At 44.1% G+C, this 26,640-nt stretch overlaps 3 protein-coding genes across 4 annotated transcripts in view; 1 reads left to right on the top strand and 2 right to left on the bottom strand.

Moving 5' to 3' along the window:
- Positions 1-994: 994 nt before the first annotated feature.
- dthd1 (death domain containing 1) lies at positions 995-18,729 on the bottom strand (the record flags this gene model as incomplete). The annotated part of the gene is made up of 11 exons (XM_079491337.1): positions 995-1,321; positions 2,492-2,549; positions 3,413-3,663; positions 5,382-5,671; positions 7,285-7,335; positions 10,618-10,776; positions 12,126-12,388; positions 15,364-15,543; positions 15,880-16,213; positions 16,526-17,063; positions 18,246-18,729. 11 exons carry the CDS (start codon positions 18,727-18,729, stop codon positions 1,035-1,037), a joined length of 2,895 nt encoding a protein of 964 aa, XP_079347463.1. The 3' UTR covers positions 995-1,034.
- Positions 13,995-14,636, bottom strand: LOC306913757 (large ribosomal subunit protein uL22m-like; the record flags this gene model as incomplete). The annotated part of the gene is made up of 1 exon (XM_079490570.1): positions 13,995-14,636. One exon carries the CDS (start codon positions 14,634-14,636, stop codon positions 13,995-13,997), a length of 642 nt encoding a protein of 213 aa, XP_079346696.1.
- Positions 18,730-22,522: 3,793 nt separating the features above from the next.
- Positions 22,523-26,640, top strand: part of arap2 (ArfGAP with RhoGAP domain, ankyrin repeat and PH domain 2) — a 216,974-nt gene continuing 212,856 nt past the window's right edge. For both annotated transcript variants that reach the window (XM_079491216.1, XM_079491217.1), the window contains exon 1: positions 22,523-22,699. The gene's annotated coding sequence lies outside the window, so the exon portion shown is untranslated. The remainder of the gene's footprint in view (positions 22,700-26,640) is intronic.

The following is a 26,640-nucleotide window of genomic DNA, read 5'->3' as shown; positions in this document are numbered from 1 at the left end:
TATATCCTCATAGATACATATCTACCTAATTATACTATAGAGTATTTATGTATTTATATGGATTTATATATATATATTATCTATACATTGTCATTATCCTGCTTTATTTGGACATTAAACTGCTTAATAGTCTTCCTGTCTCTTGAGTGGTTGCATTTGAGTTCAGAACACAACTCAGTCTTAACATGAAGCTTACAAAGCAATCTCACAGTTAGCAGTTTATTTCTAGAATGTTGCATAGAGCATGGCCTGGGGCTTAAAAGCCTTAAAAGACACCATCGAATTCATACTGGAGAGAAACCATATGGATGTGATCAGTGTGGACAACACTTCTCTGACAAGTCCACCCTGAAAATCCACCAGAGAATTCACACCGGAGAGAAACCATATGGATGTGATCAGTGTGGACAACAGTTCTCTGACAAGTCCACCCTGAAAACCCACCAGAGAATTCACACTGGAGAGAAACCCTATGGATGTGATCAGTGTGGACAACACTTCTCTCAAATGGCACACCTTAAAAGCCACCAGAGAATTCATACTGGAGAGAAACCCTATGGATGTGATCAGTGTGGACAACACTTCTCTCAAATGGTTTTATGGTTTCATGCGGTTTTATCTTTTTTAATAAAAATGTTAACTTCTGATTGATTTTACCATTTTTATTAGGACGAACTGGATGCGTGGATCCAGATCTTCAAATCGTCAATGGAGCAATTATTTTTAATTTCTTGTCCACATTTGGAGTTACATCATGGCAAGGTAAGTACACAACCCAAACCTCTAAAAAAGTGGTCTTTTTTCACAATGCGTCGCGATGCGACACATTGTGAGCTCAAGTTGTCTGTGAGCTTGTCTGTTTTCATTGCAGCTCAAAAGGTTTCAGAACACAGAGAGAAAACCAGACCACAGAAAATCCACTGAATGTTCAAAGTTTTACGTTGTTTGGGTGTAATTGAGGTCAATAATAAAACCTGACAGAAAAACGAAAACGAAAAATAAATGAAACCTTTAATTAAATGTACTTAGTTGCTCTACTTTCCACCACTGCGTAGCAGCAGCTCCCTGGCCAGGTCGGGCCTGCCGCTCTTCTCCAGGCAGCGGGCGAGGCGCGAGGCCGTGGCCAGGTGCTGTGCCGTGGGCGTCCCTCTCCTCCACAGGGCCAGGAGGTGGAAGGCCTGGGCCGAGAGGCGGTCCCCCGCGCGGAGCCTCACCAGCTGGGTGGAGCTGCGGCACAGACGCAGGGAGAGGACCAGCAGGGCCACCTCCTCCTCCGACAGCTCCTCGGAAAGCCACGAGAGAACGGAGTCCGACAGAGGCTCTGGAGGGAGGGAGACACAGTGAGAGAACGGAGTCCGACAGAGGCTCTGGAGGGAGGGAGACACAGTGAGAGAACGGAGTGCGACAGAGGCTCTGGAGGGAGGGAGACACAGTGAGTGGGTAGTTGGGTACAGTGGTGGAGAAAGTACTCTGTTTATTTATTTTTCTATTATTTTTTTAATTTACACCTTGAACGCCGGTTACCATAGGGGGCAGTAGAGAACTGTACGACATGGGCAGATCTCTTGAGCTCCTGTTGTCTGTCGTTTGAACCGGAAGTAAACGTCGGCCATTCCGTGCCGTGACACTAGGTGCTGCCACACCATCGAAAGAGCCGCGCACGTTCTCGGCTGCGCGCAGCTTAAATTCTGAGTTTTTAGACAGCTGGTGGATGGAAAAGAAGCTCCACCTCCGCTGACTTTTTGCGCGACGGCCAGATTCCCGGAAACGCTCTCCTCCGCGCAAAAAGTCAGCGGAGGTGGAGCTTCTTTTCGATCCACCGGCTGTCTAAAAACTCGGAATTTAAGCTGCGCAGCTTAAGACCGCTTTGCGCTAAGGTGTGGAGACGGTGACAGGCTGTGTTGTGACGCTCAAATTTTCTTGTTCGAGCTACCTCTAATTAATGTTTTATTGAGCTCCGAACTTTGTACTTTATCCCATTATGAGGCATAAAGTCACTGACTAAAGTCCACGTGCACGCCCACGGGAACGGAGGATTTCGGTGGCAAGTATCAATACTACAATGTAGAAACACTCTGCTATAACTAAGTAAAAGTCCAATTCATTGAAGTATACAAAAGCATTGGCATTAAGATGTACTTAAAGGACCAAAAGTAAAAGTAGTACTCGCTATGCCGAATGCCCGGAGGAGACAGACAGACAGACAGACAGACAGACAGACAGACAGACAGACAGACAGACAGACAGACAGACAGACAGACACCGTCCGAGACAGACGAAATGGGGGAGAGTTTGCTGTTAAATCATACTTTAAATCTAAGGTGCTACAGAGGCACATGTTAAGACACTGTTGCATGGAGGGATGAAAGGAGTTGGCTGGAATAATGGACAGTTCTATATTGAATATATGTCTATTGTCTAGTAGTGTACCGTACGGAGTGTCCATGGAGAGAAAGACAGAAGAATGAGAGACAGAGCATATTTCACTGACCTGTCTCATCGTATACCCTCACTTTTGTGCTGATGGGTCGGTTGATGGTTCTCTCTTTCTGAAAGGTGACGGGATGGCCACAACATTAAATCATGTTTTATTTCCGCATGGTTTTCAAGTGTCCTTGTAGAGCAGTGGTTTTCAACCCTTTTTCATATCAAGGCCCATTATTAAATGTGCCACTGAACACATTTTGATGAGATCTAGCCTCGCAGACCCAAAACTAAGGGATATTATTTTGTTATTGTTGGATAAAGTGTTTCCACAATTCCATGATGTATTGATGTTGGTACCATAGGAGAGACAACAGGTAAATGTTGATCAAAATAACAATTATTTTGTACTGTGTAGACTTCTTGTAAATGCAGATGTTTAACAATAATGTAACTCTTGAGAGTGTAAAATGAAACCAAATGGGTCCATTGGTTTCATTTTACACTCTCAAGAGTTAAAGATCCATTTGGTTACCAACTTTCAATCATTTAGCTGGGGACCACCTGGAACCCCCTCAAGGACCACTGGTTGAAAACCACTTTAGTTAGTTTGTTATAATAGTCCTTACCCGTTCTGAATATATGAACAGCAAATGATGTTCAGTGTGGGTAATGCAATGTAAACAGCGTGTGTGTTCACGTTAACATGCCCCCGTCCAACTGTCAGAGCTGGCTTTCAGGTGCCTGTGCCACGCAACCACCGTGTTGGCCGTGATGCTTCCCCAAAGAAGAAGTTCTGTCGACTGACGCAAGAGTAGCTAGCAGTTGTATCAGGGTCCGAGTTGTTTCCCCTGTGTGGGTCTGTTACGCAGAAAAGTGTGTCCCAGTATTAATCTGTGTCCGTCCCAACATGCATTTCACTGGTGACCCGGAAGTGGACAGACAGACAGACAGCGATCGGTCCATTTAGTAATGATGATAGGCCTACCTTGGGTAAAGTCAGCGACAGCTTGCACATGGGCTCCCCCAGGTGGCTGATGTTCGAAGGGACAGTCCCGTCCCCTCGCCATAGCAGCTGGTCTCTGGCAATCTTGTAAAAGATGGCCGTGCCCTTGTAATGAGATGAACTGTAGTTCCCGAATGGGTCCACTTCCGTCAGACGCAAGAGGAGATGATTCTTATGCTGACTGTGAAAGGTGATCCGCTCGTATGCTCCGCCATTTTGGTTGCTTTGGGTACCTATTGAAAAGCATAAACCGAAGATGAATGTGAACAAGATGTCTTGCCATGTTGTTGTGTCGTAATGTCGTTGCTTTGTTTTTTACTTCCAAATGGTCAGCACAGTAGGCCTAGGCCTAGGATTTTCTGAATCGTATATCCTTTTTGATTTCCACTGATATATTTTGATATACCGGTATCTCTTTTTAGAGACGAGTAGGCTACAGTACAACACACATTGAGTGTTAATAAGTAGGCTCTACTGTGTATTAAAGAAGGGTAGAGAGAGAGAGGGGAATGGCTTGCAAAAATACAGGCCATAATTGAACCTGATTCAAATCCCGGAAGTCACACTCATGAGGACTTATACACAGACATGGTTAACCCATTTTGGCCAGGAACCCCTTTTCGTGTTTTAAGCATTACGTTATACTCTAACTATTGAAAAATAGCAGATCTACAAGCTCATAGCACGCCACCGAGTGGCGCGCTACGAGCTTGTAGGTCTGCTATTTTTTTAAATCGTGAAAATGCGGCACAAATCTTTGAAAATTTAACATATATTCTTTTAGAATACTTTCTTTTTTTATTTTGACGTCAGGCCTTTAAGGGTGGTAAACAAAACTGTCTGTTACAGGTGAATTGGTAGTTTTTGTATGACAGCCATAATACCACATATGCATTACTGTGATCATGGGTGTGATAGTAAGTTTAGTAACACAGCTAGGTACAACTTATGGCTTAAATGACTGTCGACACCATCAAAGGACTTATAACCACCGTAAAGAAATCTGGGCTATTACTGTGGCAGCATGGTGATTTCACCGTTTTAGCAGTGTTGATACGCCTCAATACATGGAAGTTTCTTCAGCACAGACCTCAAAGCTGAGCAAACAACACATCGACAGTGTCAATTAAGAGGTCCACACACACACACACACACACACACACACACACACACACACACACACACACACAGCGATAGCCGAAGCTCCATAAACACTGACATTAACATTCCAAACATCAAAGCGGTCGGTCGGACAGGCCCGAGCGAGATTAACTTCATGTTCTGCCGCTCCAGTGCGGCCTCTTTTGTAAACATATAATTCATCAGGGTTATTGTCAGGTCTATAAGGCATCTGGAGTTGTGGCAACAAGCAGTGGCAAGATAAGGCCTTGTTGACAAGGCAGGCCTGTCCTGACCCCACCTGATACCTGGAACAGCTTTGTGTCGGGTCTCGGATGTGCCGTTGCCATAGTCACTACTACTTTGTGTGTGTGCGCACACGCTTGTGCGTGCGTGCGTGTGTGTGTGTGTGTAATTGGTGTTTGCCATCACGAAATATCTGTTTCTCAACACATTCCTGGTGCCTCAAACAGAGAAGGACACAGAAGATAAAAGAGCTCCAGTAATTGTTTTCTCGGCAGAAAATGCGTCCTACGTTTAGGATTACATTGTGGAGTTTGTGTTGACGCAAACAACATTTTTGTGAAATACTGTTTCTGTTCAAAACATGAAGAACAGTCAGGATGCTATACTCCTAAACTCTGAGGAGATTCAGGATGCTATACTTACTAAACTCTGAGGAGTATGAACTCTGTCAATGTTTAGACCTATCAGTTGAGAGAGCAATTCCAACATCTCACTGTCAGCATATACATTTTTTGTATTTTTGCTCTCTTTTAGGTTAAGCAAGTTTGTGTCGATTTATTTAATTTACACATGCTTTGCTCCCTACCTGTGGAGGTGATGTTGCCACTGAAACGGATGAGCAGTTGGTCTCCCTCGCACATGGGAATCTCCGACGAGGGCCCCGAAGGCCCCGCGTAGCCCTGGGCCCCGAGTTTAGAGAGTTCCCAGCTCAGGTCTCTGCTGGGCAGGGCGCTCACCAGGACGACATGGGGCTCCTTGGGTTGATGATGGAGGACGATAGTGACGGCGTGGCGCCAGATCGACTCCTCAAGCTCCTCCACCAGGGAGATGAGATTAGAAGGACGCACTGAGGAGTGGAGGCGTACCACTAACAGTCTGGGGAGAGAGAGAGAGAGAGACAGACAGACAGACAGACAGACAGACGTGTCTCAGTGTGAACTGAGTGGTGTAAGGTCTTATATAGACTGATCAGCTGTGGTCTGACGTAATGTCTGACGTAATGAAATCACACCCATGTGAACTGGGTGACCATAGCAACCATGCTAATTTTTTGGTACGAACAGACAGACAGACAAACAGACAGACACTTAAACTAACAAAGCCAGTTGTAGGAGTGGTTTACACCACTCAAAAATAAATTGTGTTTAACTGAGAGATTATATCCACTGCTGAGTGGAGTAAAGATTAATCCACTACAAGGGCCATTCACATGCAACAGTGAATTACTGTAATATCTAGTCCACTGAATATTAGTCTGGTGAGAAAGGACTTTCAGATAAGGAAGGGGAAGAACGGTACTGAACATGTAGGCTACAGTAGCAGACTATGACGATGCGTGTTCATCAAAAGGATTATTGTTCTGTAAAATCTATCTAATATAGGTAATAGATGCCTGAATTGTAATTAATTTCAAAAAGATAAGAAAGATGGAAGTTCAGATAAAGGAGGGGAAGCCAAATCAAGGCCACCAATGAATTCTTTGCATATTGCTGTTCATATTGTGATTCCCTATCCAAATTACTCTTTTTCAACAGGTCATTTCGGTAATGAAAACTGGTTATGTTCTGACTGGGAAAAGCTAAAGGCTAGAATTCCTGGTATTCAGTCCCCCAATGCTTTATGGGCGGCTGTGGCTCAGGAGGTAGAGCAGGTCGTCCAATGATCCCTGGGTCGGCGGTTCGAATCCCAGCTCCTCCTGTCCACATGTCGAAATGTCCTTGGGCAAGACACTGAACCCTACATTGCCTCTAATGAGTTGGTCGGTGTGAGCTTGCCACCATTGGTGTGTGAATGTGGGAAGTGAGGACGCTGGCGTCGACTGTTCACCGCTTCACCTCCCAATGTATGAATGAATGAACCATTGTAAAGCGATTTGAGCACTTGGAAAAGCGCTATAAAAATGCAATTCATATCCATGCTACTGTACCTCAACCAACCACATGGTTTATGTACAGTAAATTCCTTATGTCTAATCCATGTTACAAGCAGCAGCCTTGATCGCTATTTTATTTCAACCTCCACTGGCACTTGCCTTACGTCTTGAATGATATCAATTGTGAAGTGAGGGGCACTCCTGAAACTCCGGAATTTTTCTGTGAAGGAAACTGAACACCTCTGCTTCGCCATGGAGCTGCTTCTTCAGAGGTGACACCTGACACATCTAACTGGGTTTCAAAGCTTGCACCGTCCATAACTTTAAAAAGGAAAGGGATTCAAATTCAAAATCAGAAAGAAATGATTGACAAACCCTAACCTCTGCTATTCTCCTTGAATATTACATGTTAAACATTCAAATTGAAGGCATGCAATCACCTCCTCCACCCATCGTTTATCGGTAGGTGGGCACTGGCCGCTTTCTTTGTCCTCTTTGTGAGACTAAACTGTGAGGTGTTTGGCAAATTAATGTCTACATTAAACCTTGTCAGTTTCTGCACTGGAGCGAGACATTTCGCGAAGATTGGACGATTTACTGTCCCTTTACTACTTACTTGGCCTGGGAAATCCTCGATTCCTCGCAATCAAGGCAAACAATAGAACAGCTTTGCATTACATTGTTTTAGAAGCTTAGCAGCCCAGAGTGGACAGGGACACAGATTGTTTTCACCTTGTCGTTCGGCAAGAGAAACCAAGCGTATTTCTTAATACAACATAACAAACTAAAATGATATCATTCAAGATGGAAGGCGAGCACCAGTGCAACTTGAAATAGGAAATGCTGCTGCTTGACACAGATTGTCAACCAGCTTTACTAAGGAGTTCACATAAACCAGGGGTTCTCAACCCGTGGGTCGCGACCCCTCTGGGGGTCGCCAAATTATTTTGGGGGTCCCCAAATTATTTAAAAAAAAAAAAAGTTTCCATATAGTACACATATTCCCTCATGATTATCTGGTTTCAGTATTTATTTATGGTGTATTGTCTCTATTATTAAGGTTATTGTAGCATTTATATTGGGGGTCGGGAGGGGCGGGGTGGGGGTCCCGAGACACTGCCAAAGCATCTCCGGGGGTCCCCGGCCAAAAACGTTGAGAACCCCTGACATAAACCATACATGGGCAACTGGCGGCCCCGGGGGCCACATGCGGCCCCCGCCTTCACTTAAAGGGACACTTCACCCTTTTTGCCAAAAAATATATATCAATGACGTTTATAAGATTTAGAACACTTTCCTGGCGTTATTTTTTGTGTAATCTCTGGGTTTAGATATTTTAGATTAACGGGTGGCTCTGACGTCAGAGACACTCTTCCGTATTGCTACCGGACTACATTGTCTCCTCACACTGCAGCTAGACCAGCCCCAAAACACAGCCGTCACGGACACTGCGATTTGTTCCACCTACAACCTTCGTTGACCGCACCCCCACATGCGCATTTGTTATTGTGTTTGTGTCATGTCGCCGTCGTCAGCAGAGCAGCACCAGAGAGACGCGCTATGTTGCCACGAATCCCCCCCCCCCCCAACTCTAGATTTATTATAATGATATGAAGTGACTTGCCATAAACCATCCATTAACTCCCCATTCATCCAATTTGCATCTGCTTGTATTAAACAACATTAAACTCACCAACATTGCAGCTGTAGGGAAAGCTTGAATATCCACTTTCAAACTGCAAAGCTTTTGTTTCATAAAAATCCACCGAATCTTTTTCCCACTCAGCTCTGCACTTCTTTTTTAGTTCTATCTCACTACTAGAACTTTCTGACTCTGAGGTAGATAAGATTTTTGGCTGTCAACAGCATCCATTTGTTTTTTCAATGTTGTGGACCGGAGCGTGGTGAAATAGTTGCTAAGATACGATCGTACCGTATTTGGCAACTAAAAGACCTGTCCCGTAATGAACCGATACGGGACGCACTTAATCCCGTATTTTTGTCTCGTGGAAAAATGACAGCGCGTTATGGTGATTCTCAGTCACTCGCTCCCATGCAGTAATAAGAAGGGGCAGCCGACTGAGCTATAGGAACAGGAAAGCAAGACACTGGAACCTGGTGTCTGGAAGGGCGCTAGGCTCAGCTCATTGGTCAGTACTCTTCATAGGCATGCAGCAGAGCCAATCACTATGCAGTATCGTATCTTAGCAACTATTTCACCACGCTCCGGTCCACAACATTGAAAAAACAAATGGATGCTGTTGACAGCCAAAAATCTTATCTACCTCAGAGTCAGAAAGTTCTAGTAGTGAGATAGAAGTGCAGAGCTGAGTGGGAAAAAGATTCGGTGGATTTTTATGAAACAAAAGCTTTGCAGTTTGAAAGTGGATATTCAAGCTTTCCCTACCGCTGCAATGTTGGTGAGTTTAATGTTGTTTAATACAAGCAGATGCAAATTGGATGAATGGGGAGTTAATGGATGGTTTATGGCAAGTCACTTCATATCATTATAATAAATCTAGAGTTGGGGGGGGGATTCGTGGCAACATAGCGCGTCTCTCTGGTGCTGCTCTGCTGACGACAGCGACATGACACAAACACAATAACAAATGCGCATGTGGGGGTGCGGTCAACGAAGTGTCCGTGACGGCTGTGTTTTGGGGCTGGTCTAGCTGCAGTGTGAGGAGACAATGTAGTCCGGTAGCAATACGGAAGAGTGTCTCTGACGTCAGAGCCACCCGTTAATCTAAAATATCTAAACCCAGAGATTACACAAAAAATAATGCCAGGAAAGTGTTCTAAATCTTATAAACGTCATTGATATATATTTTTTGGCAAAAAGGGTGAAGTGTCCCTTTAATGCGGCCCTCAGGTTAATATCAGAACACTGATATATTATTGATTTCAGCTGTTACAATTCCAAAACATGCAAACATGACCCGCTTTAATTACTTCAGTCAAAAGTAGTATAGCTCAATGCTCAACACAAGTAATTAAAGGCATTTGAAATTACATAAAAATGTTAATTTTCAGGATTCCAATTCAAAAATAGCAAAAAAATAATTCAAGATTTCAATTCGAATATAAAAAAATAGCCGATCTACAAGCTCAAAACGCGTCGCGCTGCGACGCGTTTTGAGCTTGTAGATCTGCTATTTTTGCTACGACAGTAATATGCAACGTGGCCCTCTGGAGTGAGTGTGGAAATATAGTGGCCCTCTCCATCGTCAAAGTTGCCCATCCCTGACATAAACCATTCGGTTGATGTACTGTAAGTATTACGAAAACGTTCTCTTTCTGAGGGTCCCTGGCACAAAATATTTTCAGATGGGGCTCTGCAGCCTGTACATATAAATGTGGGGGTCCTTGACATGAAAAAGTTTGAGAACCAGAACCACTGACATACAGTAAACCATATACGGTTGAGGTAGTGTGGGTTTTGAGGGGTTGAATACCAGGAATCCCAGCATTTAACTAAAGCTGACCGACGGCGAACTTGCTGTTAAAAAAATCACACCCGTGTGAAGTGAGGGCCGCTCTAATCATCGTACATCATCGTACTTCATCATCAAGAATGGTGGTCCCTTATTGGCCAAGGGTTCCCACCGACATACATATGCCGATTTGCTCAGACACATATGACGTTATATTCTCTGTTCATTGTCAATGGCATTTTTAAAGTTTGTTTAGACAGCACAAACATTAACTGTATATAGGAGGGGCTAGCGCCCCTCAAAAAAGGAGGCGGGGCTACTGCGTATACCTGCCATAGCTCTCTGTTAGCTAAAAGGACACCAGTCCATTCTGCACGTTGCTCAGACACATATGACGTTATATTCTCTGTTCATTGTCAATGGCATTTTTAAAGTTTGTTCAGACAGCACAAACATTAACTGTATATAGGAGGGGCTAGCGCCCCTCAAAAAAGGAGTACTACTACTGCGTATACCTGCCATAGCTCTCTATTAGCTCAAAGGACACCAGTCCATTCTGCACGTTCCTGACCGCCACCTTCTCCAGAACGTTCCACTGGTCGTCCTTCCTGGCCAGCAGCAGCAGGAGCTCATTGGCCGTCTGCCTGTGGGTCTTCACGGAGGCACTCAGAGTTCTGAAAGAGGAGTTATTTCTCAATTTTTACACTCATGTCAGTCACAGTTCAGTTTCATGCCACAGCAACCTGCTGAAACTGGATGTGAGTGAGACACGTCACATGTCGCTGCTGTCGGGTTATGGTGCGTTCAGACGGCAGACGAAACCAGAGCCACTTCATGGGGCCAGTCAAATGGTGGCTCTTGACTTCTACATAGACTTCTATTGGCGAAGAGCATGGCGAAGTGTGACAAAGTCCTGGATCGGAAGTTGACACAATGCGCTGGACTCAGGCAACAGCCCAGCTTTAACGATCTTAAATCCCTTTATTTTAAATCGTTTTTTTTAGTAATAGTACAACATCAGCTTCACGCATCGTAGCTGCTTCGTAGCTTCGCGCCGTTGGCTTCCGTTGACAATGAATGAATGGTAGACTGCATCGTTTCATCTGCCCGTGTGAACACAACATTAACAGAAATCATCTAAACATATATAGCTTGTTGCTTAGCAGAAAAGGAAATAAAAACAATTAATGTAAAGTTATTTTAAAATATATTTTTGTGAACGGAAATGGCAGCTTTACTCTGATTTCGGTAGATGTAGTTCCAGACTATATAGCATTCGGAGCTTGTGGAATAGTTGTCTTATACGCGAGACTATACTGTCGGGTGGACCTTGTATGTCCAAACAGTAAATGGGAAAAGTAGTTATTATTTAGTCAAAAGCTCTGCCCCTTGTTAATACTTTCAAATAGTACAATATTTCTAAAAACCCACAGACACGTTTAACCACCTTCACTTAACCTTGGATGCCTGTTCCCATAGGGGGCGGTATAGGTGCCGAGTGCCAGCTAAATGTGCAACATGAGCAACTTAAGAGCGGCTCTTGTTGTTCTGTCTGAAACGAAAGTACTCATACCCCATGGTCGACTGAGGCCCACAGATGCCTACTAGCGATGCGATCATTGTTTTGTTTAGTGGGAGCTCGAATTAATGTTTTATCAGGCTCCTATCATGGTACATGAAGACTGCGTGCACGTGGGGGCAAGGCTAAAATAAGGTAAATAATAATTTGTAAAACTCTGGATTAAGGCTAATTTATCAAATCTCTGGATCTCTTCTCCAGCTACCTGTGCATTATTAAATTCATCTCTGGATCCCGGTCTTGGCTCAGATCCACAAAACTACCGAAAATAGCAAATCTACAAGCTCACAAGTGAGTTGTAGATTGGCTATTTTTGTTACTTTTGTGCTTTTTTAGTTTTTGCTACTTTTTTACGTGAAAGTAGGGCATTCATTCCGGAAAAGTCAGGAAAAAGTTAAAATATGCAAAAAAAAATATGATCTTTTTTTTCTTTTCTTTTTTTACCTCAGCCTGAGCGGAGTGGGCGTGTCCCGTGGTGGCGCGGCACTGAACGGCCGGGCAATGTGCTGTTCTGACTCCTCCCCTTGCCCCGCCCCCTTCTTCTTGTCAGGATTGGGAGGGCAGGGAAGGGTGAGAGTGAGGGCTCGGCGCAGGGGCTGGGAGGACGGGTGTGTGAGGTAGAGGAGGGGGCTAGTGGAGACCACCGAAGGGTACGCATCACTCCTGGACTTGATGCTGGACAAGAGGGCTGCATCTACTGGCTGGATCTGAGGCGGATAAAATTAGATTATAGAGAATAGACTTTCTGTGTACTTGGTTGTTGATGCCGTGGTATTCAAAGCGTACGTATAGGCCGTGGCCCACACTTTGAAAACTTTGAGAATGCACTTGTTTTTTTCAAGTTGTTTAATCAGTTTCAACCTGGCATATCGTTGACAGGTGGTACTGCAAATAAACTAATAACATTGCTGTAGAACATTACCATTTTGCATCCATGCTATATCCATTTTATCGAAAATGTTGTTGTTTTTTTATCACAGAAACGGATTCAGCAGGTTTTGTCACTGCCAGAGGCAACAAGTGTTAATACAGGCACAACCGTTAAATGAAATGGAAAGAACATCCTATGCGAAAGCAAATGTACAGCTCTGAATTAGTTCCTAATTATTCTCCAGCTTGTACATTAATAAATATTGACTGGCACTAGTACACTGGATCTTAGTAGTCAATAGTTCCACTATTGCAGGGGTGCCCAACTGCCCACACATTTATGACGTGAGATCTACTTTCAAAATGACCAGCTCAACAAGATCTACCCACTGAAAAAATAAGTGTACCATTGCTGAAAATAGTTTAAATATATAATGTACCTGGGGGGGCTTTGGAATAGGGAGAAATTATGACAGGCAGTTTCTGCTGTCAAAATATGTCCCCCCCGTATTTAACTTAAACGCCCAATTAATTCTCAATGGCAATAGCACAAACTTTGGCATGCTACTAGTACTACATACTTACACCTAGAAACCCCATTCAAACCTATTTAGGTTCATCTTACGGTGGACATGTTTGCCTGAAAATAAATCTTTGAAATGTTTCATAGTTTTAGAAATATAGTGCTTTCAAATTTGAGAAATTCACAATGGGGCTCAATGGCAGATATTGGCACGTCAAAAAAGCACTTTCACCTAGAAACTCCATTCACACTTTTTATAATTCAGCTTACTGTGGAGACACATGCTGGAACTTTGAAATGATTTGTTTGATGATGATTATTGTATCGTGTGACTTGGCAGAAATGTAAAAAGAAAGGGGGGGAAAAGTTTGGAAGCACTGGCGCAGTACTTACTATGCCCACTAAGACATATTACTATATAATACGATCATATACGCCGGTGACCTTGTCAGAATGCCTTGTGTTGTGTGCGTACCATTTATGGCTCCCAACCTATACAATTAATACAAAATCGCCTGATCGCAATTATTTCAGCTAATCACAATTATTTTTTCGTAGTATAATCATCCTATATATGCGTGTGTGCGTGTGCGTGTGCGCGTGTGCGCAGCGCGCGCGCGTGCGTGCGTGTTTTGAATTGCATTTTCATGCTGAAGATTAGGTACAGTAAGCGTTGTGACTTTGTGTATACCATATACTATGCACTGATTTGCTTGTAGAACCACTATATGGCATATAGTGGTTCTACAAACAAATCAGTGCATTCATCAGGTGTTTTCAGAAAGTTATTACAGGTTCTGAAAATTCATTTGCAAAGAATATATACAGTAGGCAGCAATGAGTTCATATTAAAAAAGAAAATGTACTTGTACACACATGCGAGTCCTTATTTCACATTGTCACATTTGGCCCCACAAGTCCTACAGGCCGTGTATGATGGTACGGTTCCGTAGGCCCTGGACGTACTCCTGTGCCTGTTGGAGGCTGGTGCTCTCCTCCGGCACGGGTGGAGGTCCCTCCACCAGCTTGACGAAGTAGTGACAGTACACCTTGTCCATGATGCCGAACATCCCTCTGCCGTGGTACCGGATCCGCTTCAGGTACTTCCCTTTCCTGGAGAACGACTCCGCCACGTGCAGGTCGGATTTGTACTCGACGTTGTGGTTCCGGACGGCCATCTCCTGGGCTTCCAGGAGCACCTCTTTCATGATCTTGGCTCCCTTCTTGTCGTTGAACTCCAGCTGCGCGACGGCGCCGTCAACGCTCATGCCCCTGATCAGCTTGGCCAGGTACCACATCTTATCCGGGCTGTATTTGATCTGCCGCCGACAGTGGTGGACCTCCGCCGCTCGGCGCGGCTCGTCCGGCTGCTGCGGAGGGAACTTCTGGAGGTTTTTTCTGTCCCAGTTCTTCATCACGTCCAGGGAGCTGCTGGTGTGGAGGAGACGTGAGGACGCGTGGTGACGGCCAACGCCGAAGGCCGCCAACCTTGGGAACGCCCGCTCGGCAACACTCCTGAGAAACATCACACCGCCGCCGCCGCCTGTCACAGCCGTCGCCATGTTGCTTTATTTCTGCGACGCAAAGTGGCGTTTCGCTTTTGTTCTCCCCTTTATGCCGGTATACGTGGTGATCTCTGTATGTGTCTGTGTTTGTCCCTTATGCCCCTAAATGGAGTTCCGTGTCGGGCATGCCCAAATATGGAGTCTACACCAGTCTATGACATCAGTACTGTGACTCAAATTGGTGACATCAGGGTATTATAAGGAGGTTGGTCAGACTGATATGCCTGATGACATCAGGGATCTCCATATATGGGCACAAAAGGGACATGGACAGACGGACGGACACATTTTGCCGTCCGTCCGTACTCTGACAATGGGTACGATGGGCACGCATTCCCAACTTTCATTGTTCCTGACTTGCATCGTTTCGTGAACTTGTAGATCAGCTATTTACGCTAATTTAATTTGTCATAATGATGAATTGTAGTGGTTAGTGCTTAAGAAAATGCCCCCCCCCCCCTGTTTTTGAGTGGTGCCTCCGCTCCATTACGCACATATATGTGTGTCCCTAGACGTACGCACGTACGTGCATGTGTCTGTCTCTGTGTCCGAGCACGGAAAGCTGCAACACGGTAACTCTGTCATTTCTCGACCGTTTCCGACGCGGGGCGGCTCGCCTGAACCGTGCCGCCCCCCCTGGGCGCGTTCCTGGGGGTCTGGATGTTGCACGGTACAGTTGCACTGCTCTTGCACGAGTGCATCATTGACCAGATGAATGTCCTACCATTGACTGGGCCACCACAGGGGCAGTGAAGGATCCTGGGAGGTAGTCCAGACAGATGCGGGGGTCCATGGGCAGTTTGAGAGACAGACCCTTCCTGGGGATGGTGTAGTTCTCCCTTCTGAGGCATGACACCACCGCAAACACACCCAGGGTGTACACTCTCACCTCCGCAAAGGAGCCCTGACAAAACACACACACACACACACACACACACACACACACACACACTTGAATAAATAGATTCTAAATTCATCGTTTTTACAAAGTGAAAATTAACACAGCATTGTATTTTATTGCACTTTTTTACAGTATCTTAAATCCTCAGTGTTATTCAACTTTAGTGTGAAGATGACATGACAAGGATGTCGTGCACTGAAAATAGTAGATCTGCTATTTTCTGTGTGCGACATATTACACCAAATAAGACACAAGGGTGCATTTTTTCGGTGTTGTTTTTGACATAATATTCATGAATCCACATCAGATATACCAATCCCCTGACAGAGCACTCTATACCCTGTGCCCTCCGTAGGTGCCCTCTGTCGATGCGGGCGCGATGCAGTTTGCTCTCCTCTCCCCGTCGACCACCTTGACCACGACGTCCCTGTAGTTCCCCCGGTAACGCGCCTGGAAAGGCACGATGACGGTGACCGGGAAGCGGACATGGGCTCCGTCTGGAACTCTGACCCTGACCACCCTGCTGACCAGCTCCTCGGAGCGCGCCGCCACCATCATGGAGCTCAGCGCGTCGACCACGTCGCACGACATGATGTCGGCCACGTGCCCGGGAGCCGTTACGTAGCACGCGTCTGGTACGTCTGCTTGGCCGCCCTCCAGTCGCCCCGGGAGTCTATAGCAGACATGATCATTACAGAATACAGTTGAGTATTATTGTCAATCCCACAAATATTGTTTTTGTGTGATATTATAATCTGTCAAGGATATTATTTTATATGCCATTCATTTTTACCTTAATGATTCATGTACGGTCAGCCAAGGTTCATGATGTTCAAATGGAACAGGGGAAATAAGGGGGGAAAAATCGAATCATGTCTAGACAAAATGCAGACGCAGACCAGCAATGTCCTGCTTGCTGATCACAGAAGAACTAATTGGCTTAAACTGATATAGTTGAACAGAGACTGTGATTTCCGTTACTCACCCCACAGTCACCCATTCACTATTTCTCTCATCTTCATTGGTCTCTTCCTGCGGGAAGACTGCGATGGCTTCTGGGGAAATGGGCTGCTGTTCAATATCACAGACTGGTCTGACCTCTGTTGAATCGCTGCATTCAGATCGTCCCGAGCTAGAATTGGACATTTTCTCCTCGTCGAGTGACCTTTGAGAGAGTAGTGCTGGCTTTGTGTGGCTTTCGATGTCTCCATCCTGCTCACGACCTGAGAAGACGGACCCGAGAGGGTCAGAGGGAGAGTCGACGGTGCGCTGTCCGGGTGTCGTTGGGTCAGGGCTCGATGATTCCGAGCCACTGGTTCCCTGAGATGTCGTGAGGACTTCCTCCGTCGTGCACGTTCGATCTACTTGCGCGGCGGCCATGGCCTCCTCGGTGTGTGACGTCGACATCGCCCCGTCCAGTTTGGTGCAGATGTGGTTCAGTCTGTCCACAATGCTCCCTATGTCGCCCAGGACCCCCAGGAAGGTACGGGTGAAGGGGTCCGAGCAGCACGTGCTTTCAGTTTCTAAATGATGTGGAAACACAAAAAGAACAGCACAAAAAAGTGCTTAGACTAATACATTAGAGTGATTAGACCATCATTGTTTCTCCACGAACATAATGAATAATAAGTGCCAGGGGGTGGACACCAGTTTTGGTCCTGGGTGCCACTGTTCCCATTATAAATAAAAGAAAGAAAATGTAATTCTATTGTGCATGTCATGTGCATGTCATCACCTGCACACTAGATTAATTTTCAAAATATTTTTTTTTCAAAAAATCTCGGTTTCTCGTCGGTGGCAACCAGTGCATAGTTAGATTCATCTCGTGATCTCGTCAGTGGCACTTAAACGGTTAAATCATTTCAAAATATTACTTTCACGTAAGACAATATAGGACACTCCACTACATTATTCTGCAGTCTAATTTCAGTTAGTAAAGGAATTTAAAAAAAAAAACTTAACAAAGAATATTATGTTGAAATTGAATATTGAGCATACCATGCCATGGGAAATGTACAATGTATCATGCAAAGGTTGAATAGAAGAGAAGTAGGCTACTGAACTTGGGGGCATCATGCTATGGTATTTACATGGCACTGTAAGCCTTGATATGCCTCTTACTATTGCCAGACTTAGTATGCCAATGATTTGTATTAGATAGACAATACAGAACTGTAGGAGTCATTCACAAGTAACAAATCACTTATATCAACTGCAAGTGCATTCATATCACCTTTAGAAAGTGTGCGTGCGTGCGTGCGTGCGTGCGTGCGTGCGTGCGTGCGTGCGTGGGTGCGTAGAATTGCATTTATGATTAGGTGTATACAGTGTATACAGGCTTTGTGTATACCATAGTGGTTCGACAAGAAAATCAGTGCATTCATTACTAGGTGTTTTCAGAAAGTTATTACAGGTTCTGAAAATGCATTGCAAAGAATATAGGTAGCAATGAGTTCATATTAAAAAGAAAATGTACTTTTGATTACGTACGACTCTGGGATTGTTTACTTTGGCCACCACTGTGTAGGCCTATCTACTCGTATATCGCTTTTTAAATCAAGTCTATCTCGCTCCATCTCCACGAGACGGAGAGACACAGTAGTATGCAAACAAGACAACCCACGCCTCTCTTGGCCCATGACAACATTTTAGATGTTACTGTTTGCTTTTCAAACAGCACACACGCTTTCAGATGGGACTATTACCTGTCACATTTTGCTCCTCCTGCTGCTGTTGGCCCTCTGGTGGACAAAGAGGAGCAGATGTGCAGACCGGGCCTCCAGCAACAGCAGCTTGTCTCCAGGCTGCCACTCTGTCTGAGTGTAGGACACACAGTTCCCTCAGCAGTCTCAGCACGCGCTGCTCACACTCGCTCTTTTTAGAGCCTCCGCCGGTGCTCCCTATATTTATTCCTTCTTCCACTGTCCTTCTTTCACTTCTTGCCGTCTCCTTTGCTGGTGGTGGTGGTGGTGGTGGCCACAATGCTCTTGTTGTGTCCCCCACTGTGATGATGGGCCCTCTGTCACATGCTTCTCCTCCTCCTCTGTGTCTTGTTGTGTCTGCAGTGCTGCTGCTGCTGTGACGCTGCTGGGAGCATCTCATAGCTCCCAGCTCCAGGAGGGTTTCAACCAACTGGCCGAGGATTCTGTGCTCTCCATCTCTGCCATGCTGAGACCCATCGCCATCCATCCTTAAAGGTCTAGTGACATTAAAAAAAAACATTTTGTAATTATTATTATTTTTTTTTAAGGTTTTCTGAGCTCAAATGCACCCAAAAAACCTGAACTTTGAACATTCAGTAGATTTTCTGTGGTCTGGGGTTTTCCGAATAATTCCACTCAAACAAGTGCTCTGATCTGCCTGTGGACTGTGATGTAACAGTCCACAAACCCCATATATGACATAACAATTTTCCAGCAGATGTCACTGTTGTGGGATTTGGCCTGTTTTCATTGCAGCTCAAAAGGCTTCGGAACACAGAGTTTACTAAACCCCAGACCACAGAAAATCGATCACGGACTGTTCAAAGTTCAGGTTGTGTGGGTGTAATTGAGGTCATAAAACATGAAAGAAAAACAAAAAAGAAAAATAAAAATAATGAAAATGAATGTCACGAAACCTTTAAAGCTCCTAATGAGTGTTCAGCAGTAACAACAACAACAACAACAAAGCACTTACAGTACATCAGAGTGGACCATTAGTCTCATGCAGAAGTATTCAATCTAGCCTGTGTTTCCCTTAAGAAAACAAATAGCTGTTTAATGAAGTTGGATATAGAAATGGAGGTTCACAAGTAAGCCACGCATGTTCAACACCAGGGAATCTCTGAATGTACAATCTAATCAATATTTGCACTTGACTTAAAAAAGAAAACGAAAAGAAAGAAAAATCTGCCGTCCCCTATATGTTTCTCGTCCTGGATGAAGTCATACTAGAAGCCGCAGTCTCTCCAAGCCTTGCTTGCACACTGACTGTATGTCCTTGCCATTGACTGTGACCACTGTGCTATCTTGGTTTACAGGAGCCAATGCTGTATTTACAACAGTGCCAGGCAGCAGTAAAGCACGTTGCCAAGGAGACCCCCCGGGGGGGCGTGGCAGGGGGAGACAAAAGAGTGGCCAGTCTGAAGGATTCAAAGGAAGAAAAACTGCTGTCCTCCTCCAGACATCTCTCTCATCCCTATGCTGTCACTCTCTTTAGCACCTTTTACAAGCACACATGTAGTAAAAACATGACAGCTCTTAGACCTTAAGCCCCCTCTTGTCAAATGAATCAGTCAAAAATAGAACGGTGTCACTGATCAATCATAATGTACGTCATAGAACTATGTTTTGTTTTTTAACTTTTTAACAGCATTCTGTAAATAATTATGGCAAATCATATACAAAAATAAATACATTTTGTGCACCATATCAAACAGAAGTGTGATATACGATTTCACCTCTCCTCACATTGATGTTTCACATTGAATTGTTGCCAGACAATACTAGCCAATCACAACATTGGAGTGCCACTGGGATATGGGGTCTAAAATCTGAAAGGTGCACCCGAGAATGTGTGTGGTGAGAAATGGCTCTTAAAGAATACTTCCTGCATTCCTACATTTTTTAAGCATTGTTTTCTATCAGTATCAAACTTACATGATAAGCAATCCGTTAATAATTTAGCTGTTTTCTCAAATCAAATGTGCATTTATAAATATACTGTATATAAATGTCACAATTAGCACGATGCGTTATGGGCTTGTAAAGCTTGTGCTATTGGTGTGCACCACCCACACACAAATAAGTACAAATCATGGTTAAGTCCACAATGTGTGCTCATTTGCATACTGTAAATATCAAAGCAGATGTTGGAGACAATTCTCAAGTTAATTGAATTAGACTTTGTAAGAGTTATTCTGGCTGGCTGGCTGAAATAAACTTTCAGGCTAAGTGACTGAAGCATGAGAGTATAGAGATAATGATCTGTTTTGTTGTGGCACATTATGGGGGGAAGACAAAGTGAGGATGGAAGCCGCTTTATATAATTGCCATATTTAATAATATTTAATAGCATTTCTTACGCACCCTTTACAGTGTTTTGTAGCAGAATTATACAAAGCACTTAGCAATGTGACAAGTAAACAGGTAATACATTAATAAACAGACAACACATAGCTATGAATTAATAAAGGTATTTTGTCCAAAGGTTAAAGATAGAGCTATATTCTGAGTGTTTGTTTGATTGATTGAAGTATTTATTAACATTTTGCAGAACATTTCACATATGAAAGCACAACTCAATTAAAGACTGTTACCGTGGACGACACACTGATAAAGCATTACACTTGTTTACAACAGGGTCCACCATTTTCAATTCATTAGAACATTTAGAGACGACAAATATACACATTAAAAACAGGAAATCATGTAAGGAGGTAAAAAGGGAAAGGAAACATATAGCCTACAGTAAGGTGGAAAGGGACTGGGCGATTCCAATTTTACAGGGGCCAGTTTCGAATTTCAGCCGTCCGTAGGCCATAGGTGCCCTTTGAGAGCAGTTTTGAAGGAGAAAACATACGTTTACAGCAATGCAGAAATGGTTAGGCTATAAACTAACACAATATAGCCTAGAGATATTTAACACTTATTTAACAACAACAAAACTCTGACCCATCATGACTATTATCCATCCCTTGACCATCCATCTGCGAATACGTTTGAACGGTCTCTTTTTAGATGGCCCAATATGAATATCAGAAAGAGTACAGTAGCACCATCTTGTGCCGGATTCTTTACACTGCACTGTACGGAAGAACACATTATTTTATTTAGTTATTATGCAATTTCCTTTAATATTATTAGCCAATTGTTTTTATGCAAGGGGCAAGGGGTGATAGGCTACCTCTATATTTAGCTTACTTGTCAAAGGCTATAAAATCAGGGTTTAAATAAAATTACATTTGCCATTGCCAATTTGCCACAACAGCACAATGTTGGCTGTCATCCAACGTAGGCTACTGTCAGTTTGTCACACGTCATTGTTGTCACGCATCAATTTCACTCAAGAGAAAGAAAGAAAAGAAAGTAGGATTACGACAACGAAAGTGATAGCAGAAACTATTGTGTTTCCTTTGAATTACCAAGGGGTGTGTGTGTGTGTGTGTGTGTGTGTGTGTGTGTGTGTGTGTGTGTGTGTGTGTGGTCATGTGGTGTGTGTGTGTGTGTGTGTGTGTGTGTGTGTGTGTGTGTGGTCATGTGGTGTGTGTGTGTGTGTGTGTGAGTATTGAGTAAATTAAGCTGGTGCTCCATTCCTTTCTGTGCAGAATGCATGGCCTGAGGGCCCCGATGGATCAAGCTTCAACACGCATATTCTTTGAACACACATTGCTGCCTTGCTGTTCCTGTGTCTGCTTCGACAACATGAAGCACCACTGGAGAACCATTTGAGTTCAAAATATTTCCTGCTTCTGTCAATTCAAATCATAGGCAGGCTCACTAGGCTATAAAGAGCCTGCAGCCTACTGACGCTATGACAGCCTTTCTTTCTGGAAAGCATGTAGACTACAGCTAAAAAATATAATATCATATAAAAGATATGCATAGCCAATGCCATATCAATTATAACAAGGCCTACTGGCTACTCATGATGATACTCCTATTATCCTTTATTCCTTTTTAGTAGGCCTATATATCTTATCAGTTTATATTGGCTCTATACTTTCTACTTTTGGTACTTTCAATAAATTGTTATTTATACCAATTGTAGTTTTGCTCAAGTACATTTTGAATTTCCTATACATATAGGCCTACTGTAGTGCAGTATAATACGCTTTCTTACTTGAGTGAACACAAATTGCTTTCTTTCTTCCTTTCTTTCTTTCTTTCTTTCTTTCTTTCTTTCTGTCTTTCCGCCACCTGCCAGCTGGGTCATTGTGGCAAGTGAAATGGGCGTGGAGACCGTTGAGTGCAGTGTGTGCCTCAACAGGCATGGAGAGGAAACGACTGTCAAAACGCACGTTCTCCAAGTGATATGAACAGCTGTAAACAGAAAGTACAGCCGCCACACGCCGCGGCGACCTGGACATGACCATGCACAACAATACAACACATCTAGTAGGCTACTACGGATACAACACAAGAGTACATCTTGTGCTTCTCACGCCACAGGTATTCAGGTAAGTTTACACCAACGAACGGACACATGGCGCTGCGAGGCGCTGCAGGTGGGCGAGGGGAGCGATACATAGCCATATAACCACAGGCGAATGTGTCAGTATAAATCTTATCTACCCGTAATATTATGCGTTCTAAACGCGTAGGCTTGGTCCAGGCGGCAGGCCCCACAGTGGCCACACATGTGGAGTTATAGGCTATAGTTATAATGAAATTACGTTCTGTGGAGTGGAGTTGTTTCTTGTTTGTTTTGCTTCTCTCTCTCTCTCTCTCTCTCAATTCAAAGGAGCTTTCAACTCGTTTGTTTTGCTGCTCTCTCTTTCTCTCTCTCTCTCTCTCTCTCTCTCTCTCTCTCCCTCTCTCTCTGCTTCTCTCTCTCTGCTTCTCTCTCTCTCAATGCTTTTCTCACTGGCCCCCTCTTTCTAGCTCTCTTTCCCCTCTCTCTTTCTGGTAGTGGCTACTTTTTCCCCCCTTCATTTTCGTCAATGGGCATCTGTTGTGAGCCAAAATTAATATAGGCCTATATTGGCAGTTACAGTAGGCTATTAGTATACATTTTGAGGTTGATTTAAAGTCACTTTTACCATCTGTGAAGCTTGTTGGTAGCCTACAGTACCCAAGAAATCACACCTGTGTGAAGTGAGGGGTGCTAATATATTAAAGTCTAACTCATGTTTCTATGATTAGGTGATGTAATGGTGATGTAAAACAAACACGGACAAAACAAACATTAAACTCTCTTTATTGTTAATGGCATTTGATGTTTGTGTTAGGGACAAGATGACGTAAATTTCCCTTCATTGTCAATGGCGTTTTTAATGTTTGTTTAACTAAAAACAAACATTAACCCTGTATATAGGAGGGGCAAGCGCCCCTCAATAATGAAGACAACCGGAAACGCTTTGCAGACGCTGCAAGTTGCAGCGTGGGTGGAGCTTCATTTCCATCCACCAGCTGTTTAAAAACCTGGAAGAGGCTCCTGCCACTCGCGGCATCTGTACCCATTCTGAAACATGCCACTAGCACTAGTGTTGTTGCCAGATTCTGCAGAGAAACAAGCAGCGGCCAGGTCCAAAAGATTCAACTAATAGCGGTTCTCAAACGTTTTTGACGGTGCGCCCCCTGTTACATCCTGACCTAGCTGACGCACCCCCCAACGCCCAGTCTCGTTGTATTTGGCCGAAAATGATACATTATTATATATACATTACCAGTAAGACGCCTGCGGGTGAGAAGCACGCGCACGCATCCGCCTGGGTGACATCAGACTGCTGGGCGAGTGCTGCTGCTTTGGCATGGGGATGAATATGGAATGAATTCTGTACCGGCCATATATGGAGCGTGTTTTGAGTCTACAGGGTTTGATGAGGTCAGATCAACATATGGAATGAATTCTGTACTGGCCATATATAGAGCGTGTTTTGAGTCTACAGGGTTTGATGAGGTCAGATCAACATATGGAATGTCAGAACAGGTCAGCTCCATATATGGAGCTCTAAGGGTGGCAGCGGGGTCAGTGTCTTGAGGTTACAGGGTTTGCTATTTTCGAACAAAAAAACAGTTTTAAATATTTTTAAATATTTTCTTGACATGAAAATGTTTGAGAACTACTGATTTAAATAGCATCAGGAAGCAATCCCACATAATCAAAGTGCACTTTAGAAACAAGCCCAAGCCAGAAACTACCACAACGTCGCTTTTAATAATAAGCATACTTGGCAACAGTGACTCAGAAACATACCCGGCTATTTCTCTGAACCAGGAAGGGGATGGAATGCATGATGTTGGACTTTGTGTTCACCGTTGACAGGCTGGGGGATGTTCAGAAATGTAAGGTGTGTGTTCCTACATGAATGCACGAGGGGGAGTGAGTCATTCATGCTACAGTACGTGCAAAAGGTTGCTGGTGTACTGTACCATGCTTGTAGTACTCGACTCGACTCTGACTCATTTTATACGCCTGTCCTGGCAATCATGTAAAACATTTCCAACCAACGCGTTTGTGATTTAACGAGCAATTCAACGATCACCTATTGCCGACACTTGATTTGTTTTTGTCTGTGCATGTGATGTGTGCAATGCATAATAGACGCCTTATCAGACGACGTCACACTGATAAGCACCAGCGGGCGGCAATGGCTCAGGGGTATGGGAACCGCTGACCGCATGGTTCCCAGTTCGAAACCGGGCTCCCCCAGAGTTGGGGTCGAAGTGTCCTTGAGCAAGACTCTGAACCTCTAATTGCTCCCGATGTGTAGGTTGGGGCCTTGCATGGTTTCCGCCGGCATCGGTGTGTGAATGGTTGAATGTTATGCACAATCTCTGTAAAGTGCCTTGGATAAAGGCACTATCCACCTTTTTCCTGTAACCCATGCACACACAAGTCTTTGCGTTTGTGTGTGCATAAGTTCCTCTTTCTCTTGCTGTTTTGCAAGAGAAACAAGTGGCCAGGTCTATGAAAATAAGCACAAATGAAAATAGCTGATCTACAAGCTCACAGCGACACATTGTTGTACATGTGAGTTTGTACATTGAGAATAAATCGAAATATTTTGAATATTTTAATTAAAAAGGCACAAAATATTTTCAGATGGATGTCTGTGGACAATTGCATATTCATCTGGGGTTCCTTGACGTAAAGAAATGTGGGAACCACTGGTTTAAACAACATTAGGAAGCAAGCGCAAATAAGCAACTACTGTACACTTTAGAATCGAGCCCAAATCATGGGCAAAGCAGACATGGCAACACTGCCCGAAGGAAGCAAAGCACACACACAAGGAGCCCCAGTACCTTGGCGGGGAAAAAGGTGAATATAAATGCACCATTTACCATTTACCACCAGCATGCGCGCGCAGGCCGGCAGCACATGAACCCTGCCTCTCATAAGATGCAATGGAAAAGTTGTAACTGCACTCATGTGTAAAAATGCACCATCAAACTGTCATACCGGTATGCTGTTTATCTCCCAGTGTGACGGAAGAATGATTAGGATTTTTATTGTGATCTCTCGCCCTTGAAATATATAATCCTTGGTTTCTGTTGTGTGAACAATAATAGCAATTCAAAGCAGTTCCTCAAAACCACACCTGCAGTCGCTGTCATAAGAACGCAGGGAGCGCTCATTATCACGGCAGCAGAGCCTGCTCGTCCACACGCAGCTGCAGCCCATCAAGTATATTTTGAAATGTTATGCTCCGTCCCTCGAGGGTGTCGCGCACGCAGACTATAGCAGTCCTCTGAACTCGCAACAGCCGCATCCGTCACGCGATGTGAGCTTGTATATCATCTGTTCTCTGCGCGCAATACTGTTGCGCGAAAATAAGTATTACATGAGAACTGTTCGGCTTGTAGTATAACATATACGGTTACGGTTTCCAAAGCACTCTTATTTTATGATGATCTCTTTTGGCTGTACACTGCTATTGATCTCGGCCACTCTGTGCACTTTCACACTGGGCAGTGGATAAACGTGTGTGTGTGTGTGTTTGCGTGCATGTGTGTGTGTGTGTGTGTGTGTGTGTGTGTGTGTGTTTGCTCTTGTGCAAGTGCCGCGTGGGTGGTTTTATTGTGCTAAAAGCCAAAGAAATGGAGCAGGTCAGGTCAAATGTGCCAGCAATTATTGGCGTACGCCTGCTTTTCTTGCTGCTGCCTGCCTGCACGCCATCAGACAATGCGGCCTTACTATACATGCTGGTTCAGCTCTCGCCATCTCTTTATGTACTGTAGAGCTACTGTAGCTGCAAGCAACTCTACGTTTTTTTTTGTTTGTTTCTTGAATGTAGTCTTTGCAACACCATTGACGGTATCTGATTGTATTAAACATTGGTGGAAAAAGGACTTTTAAGTGGTGCAACCACTTCCTTAACTCTTTGAGAGTTTCATGGATTTCTATATAGTTTTTAGACTTCTCTATGGCAGAATGGCGTTTTTGAATGATTTA

The sequence above is a fragment of the Electrona antarctica genome (genome assembly GCF_951216825.1).
Source record: "Electrona antarctica genome assembly, chromosome: 21".
NCBI lineage: Eukaryota > Metazoa > Chordata > Actinopteri > Myctophiformes > Myctophidae > Electrona > Electrona antarctica.
The sequence above is the reverse complement of the archived record's forward strand: the minus strand, read 5'-3'. Positions and strand labels throughout refer to the sequence as shown.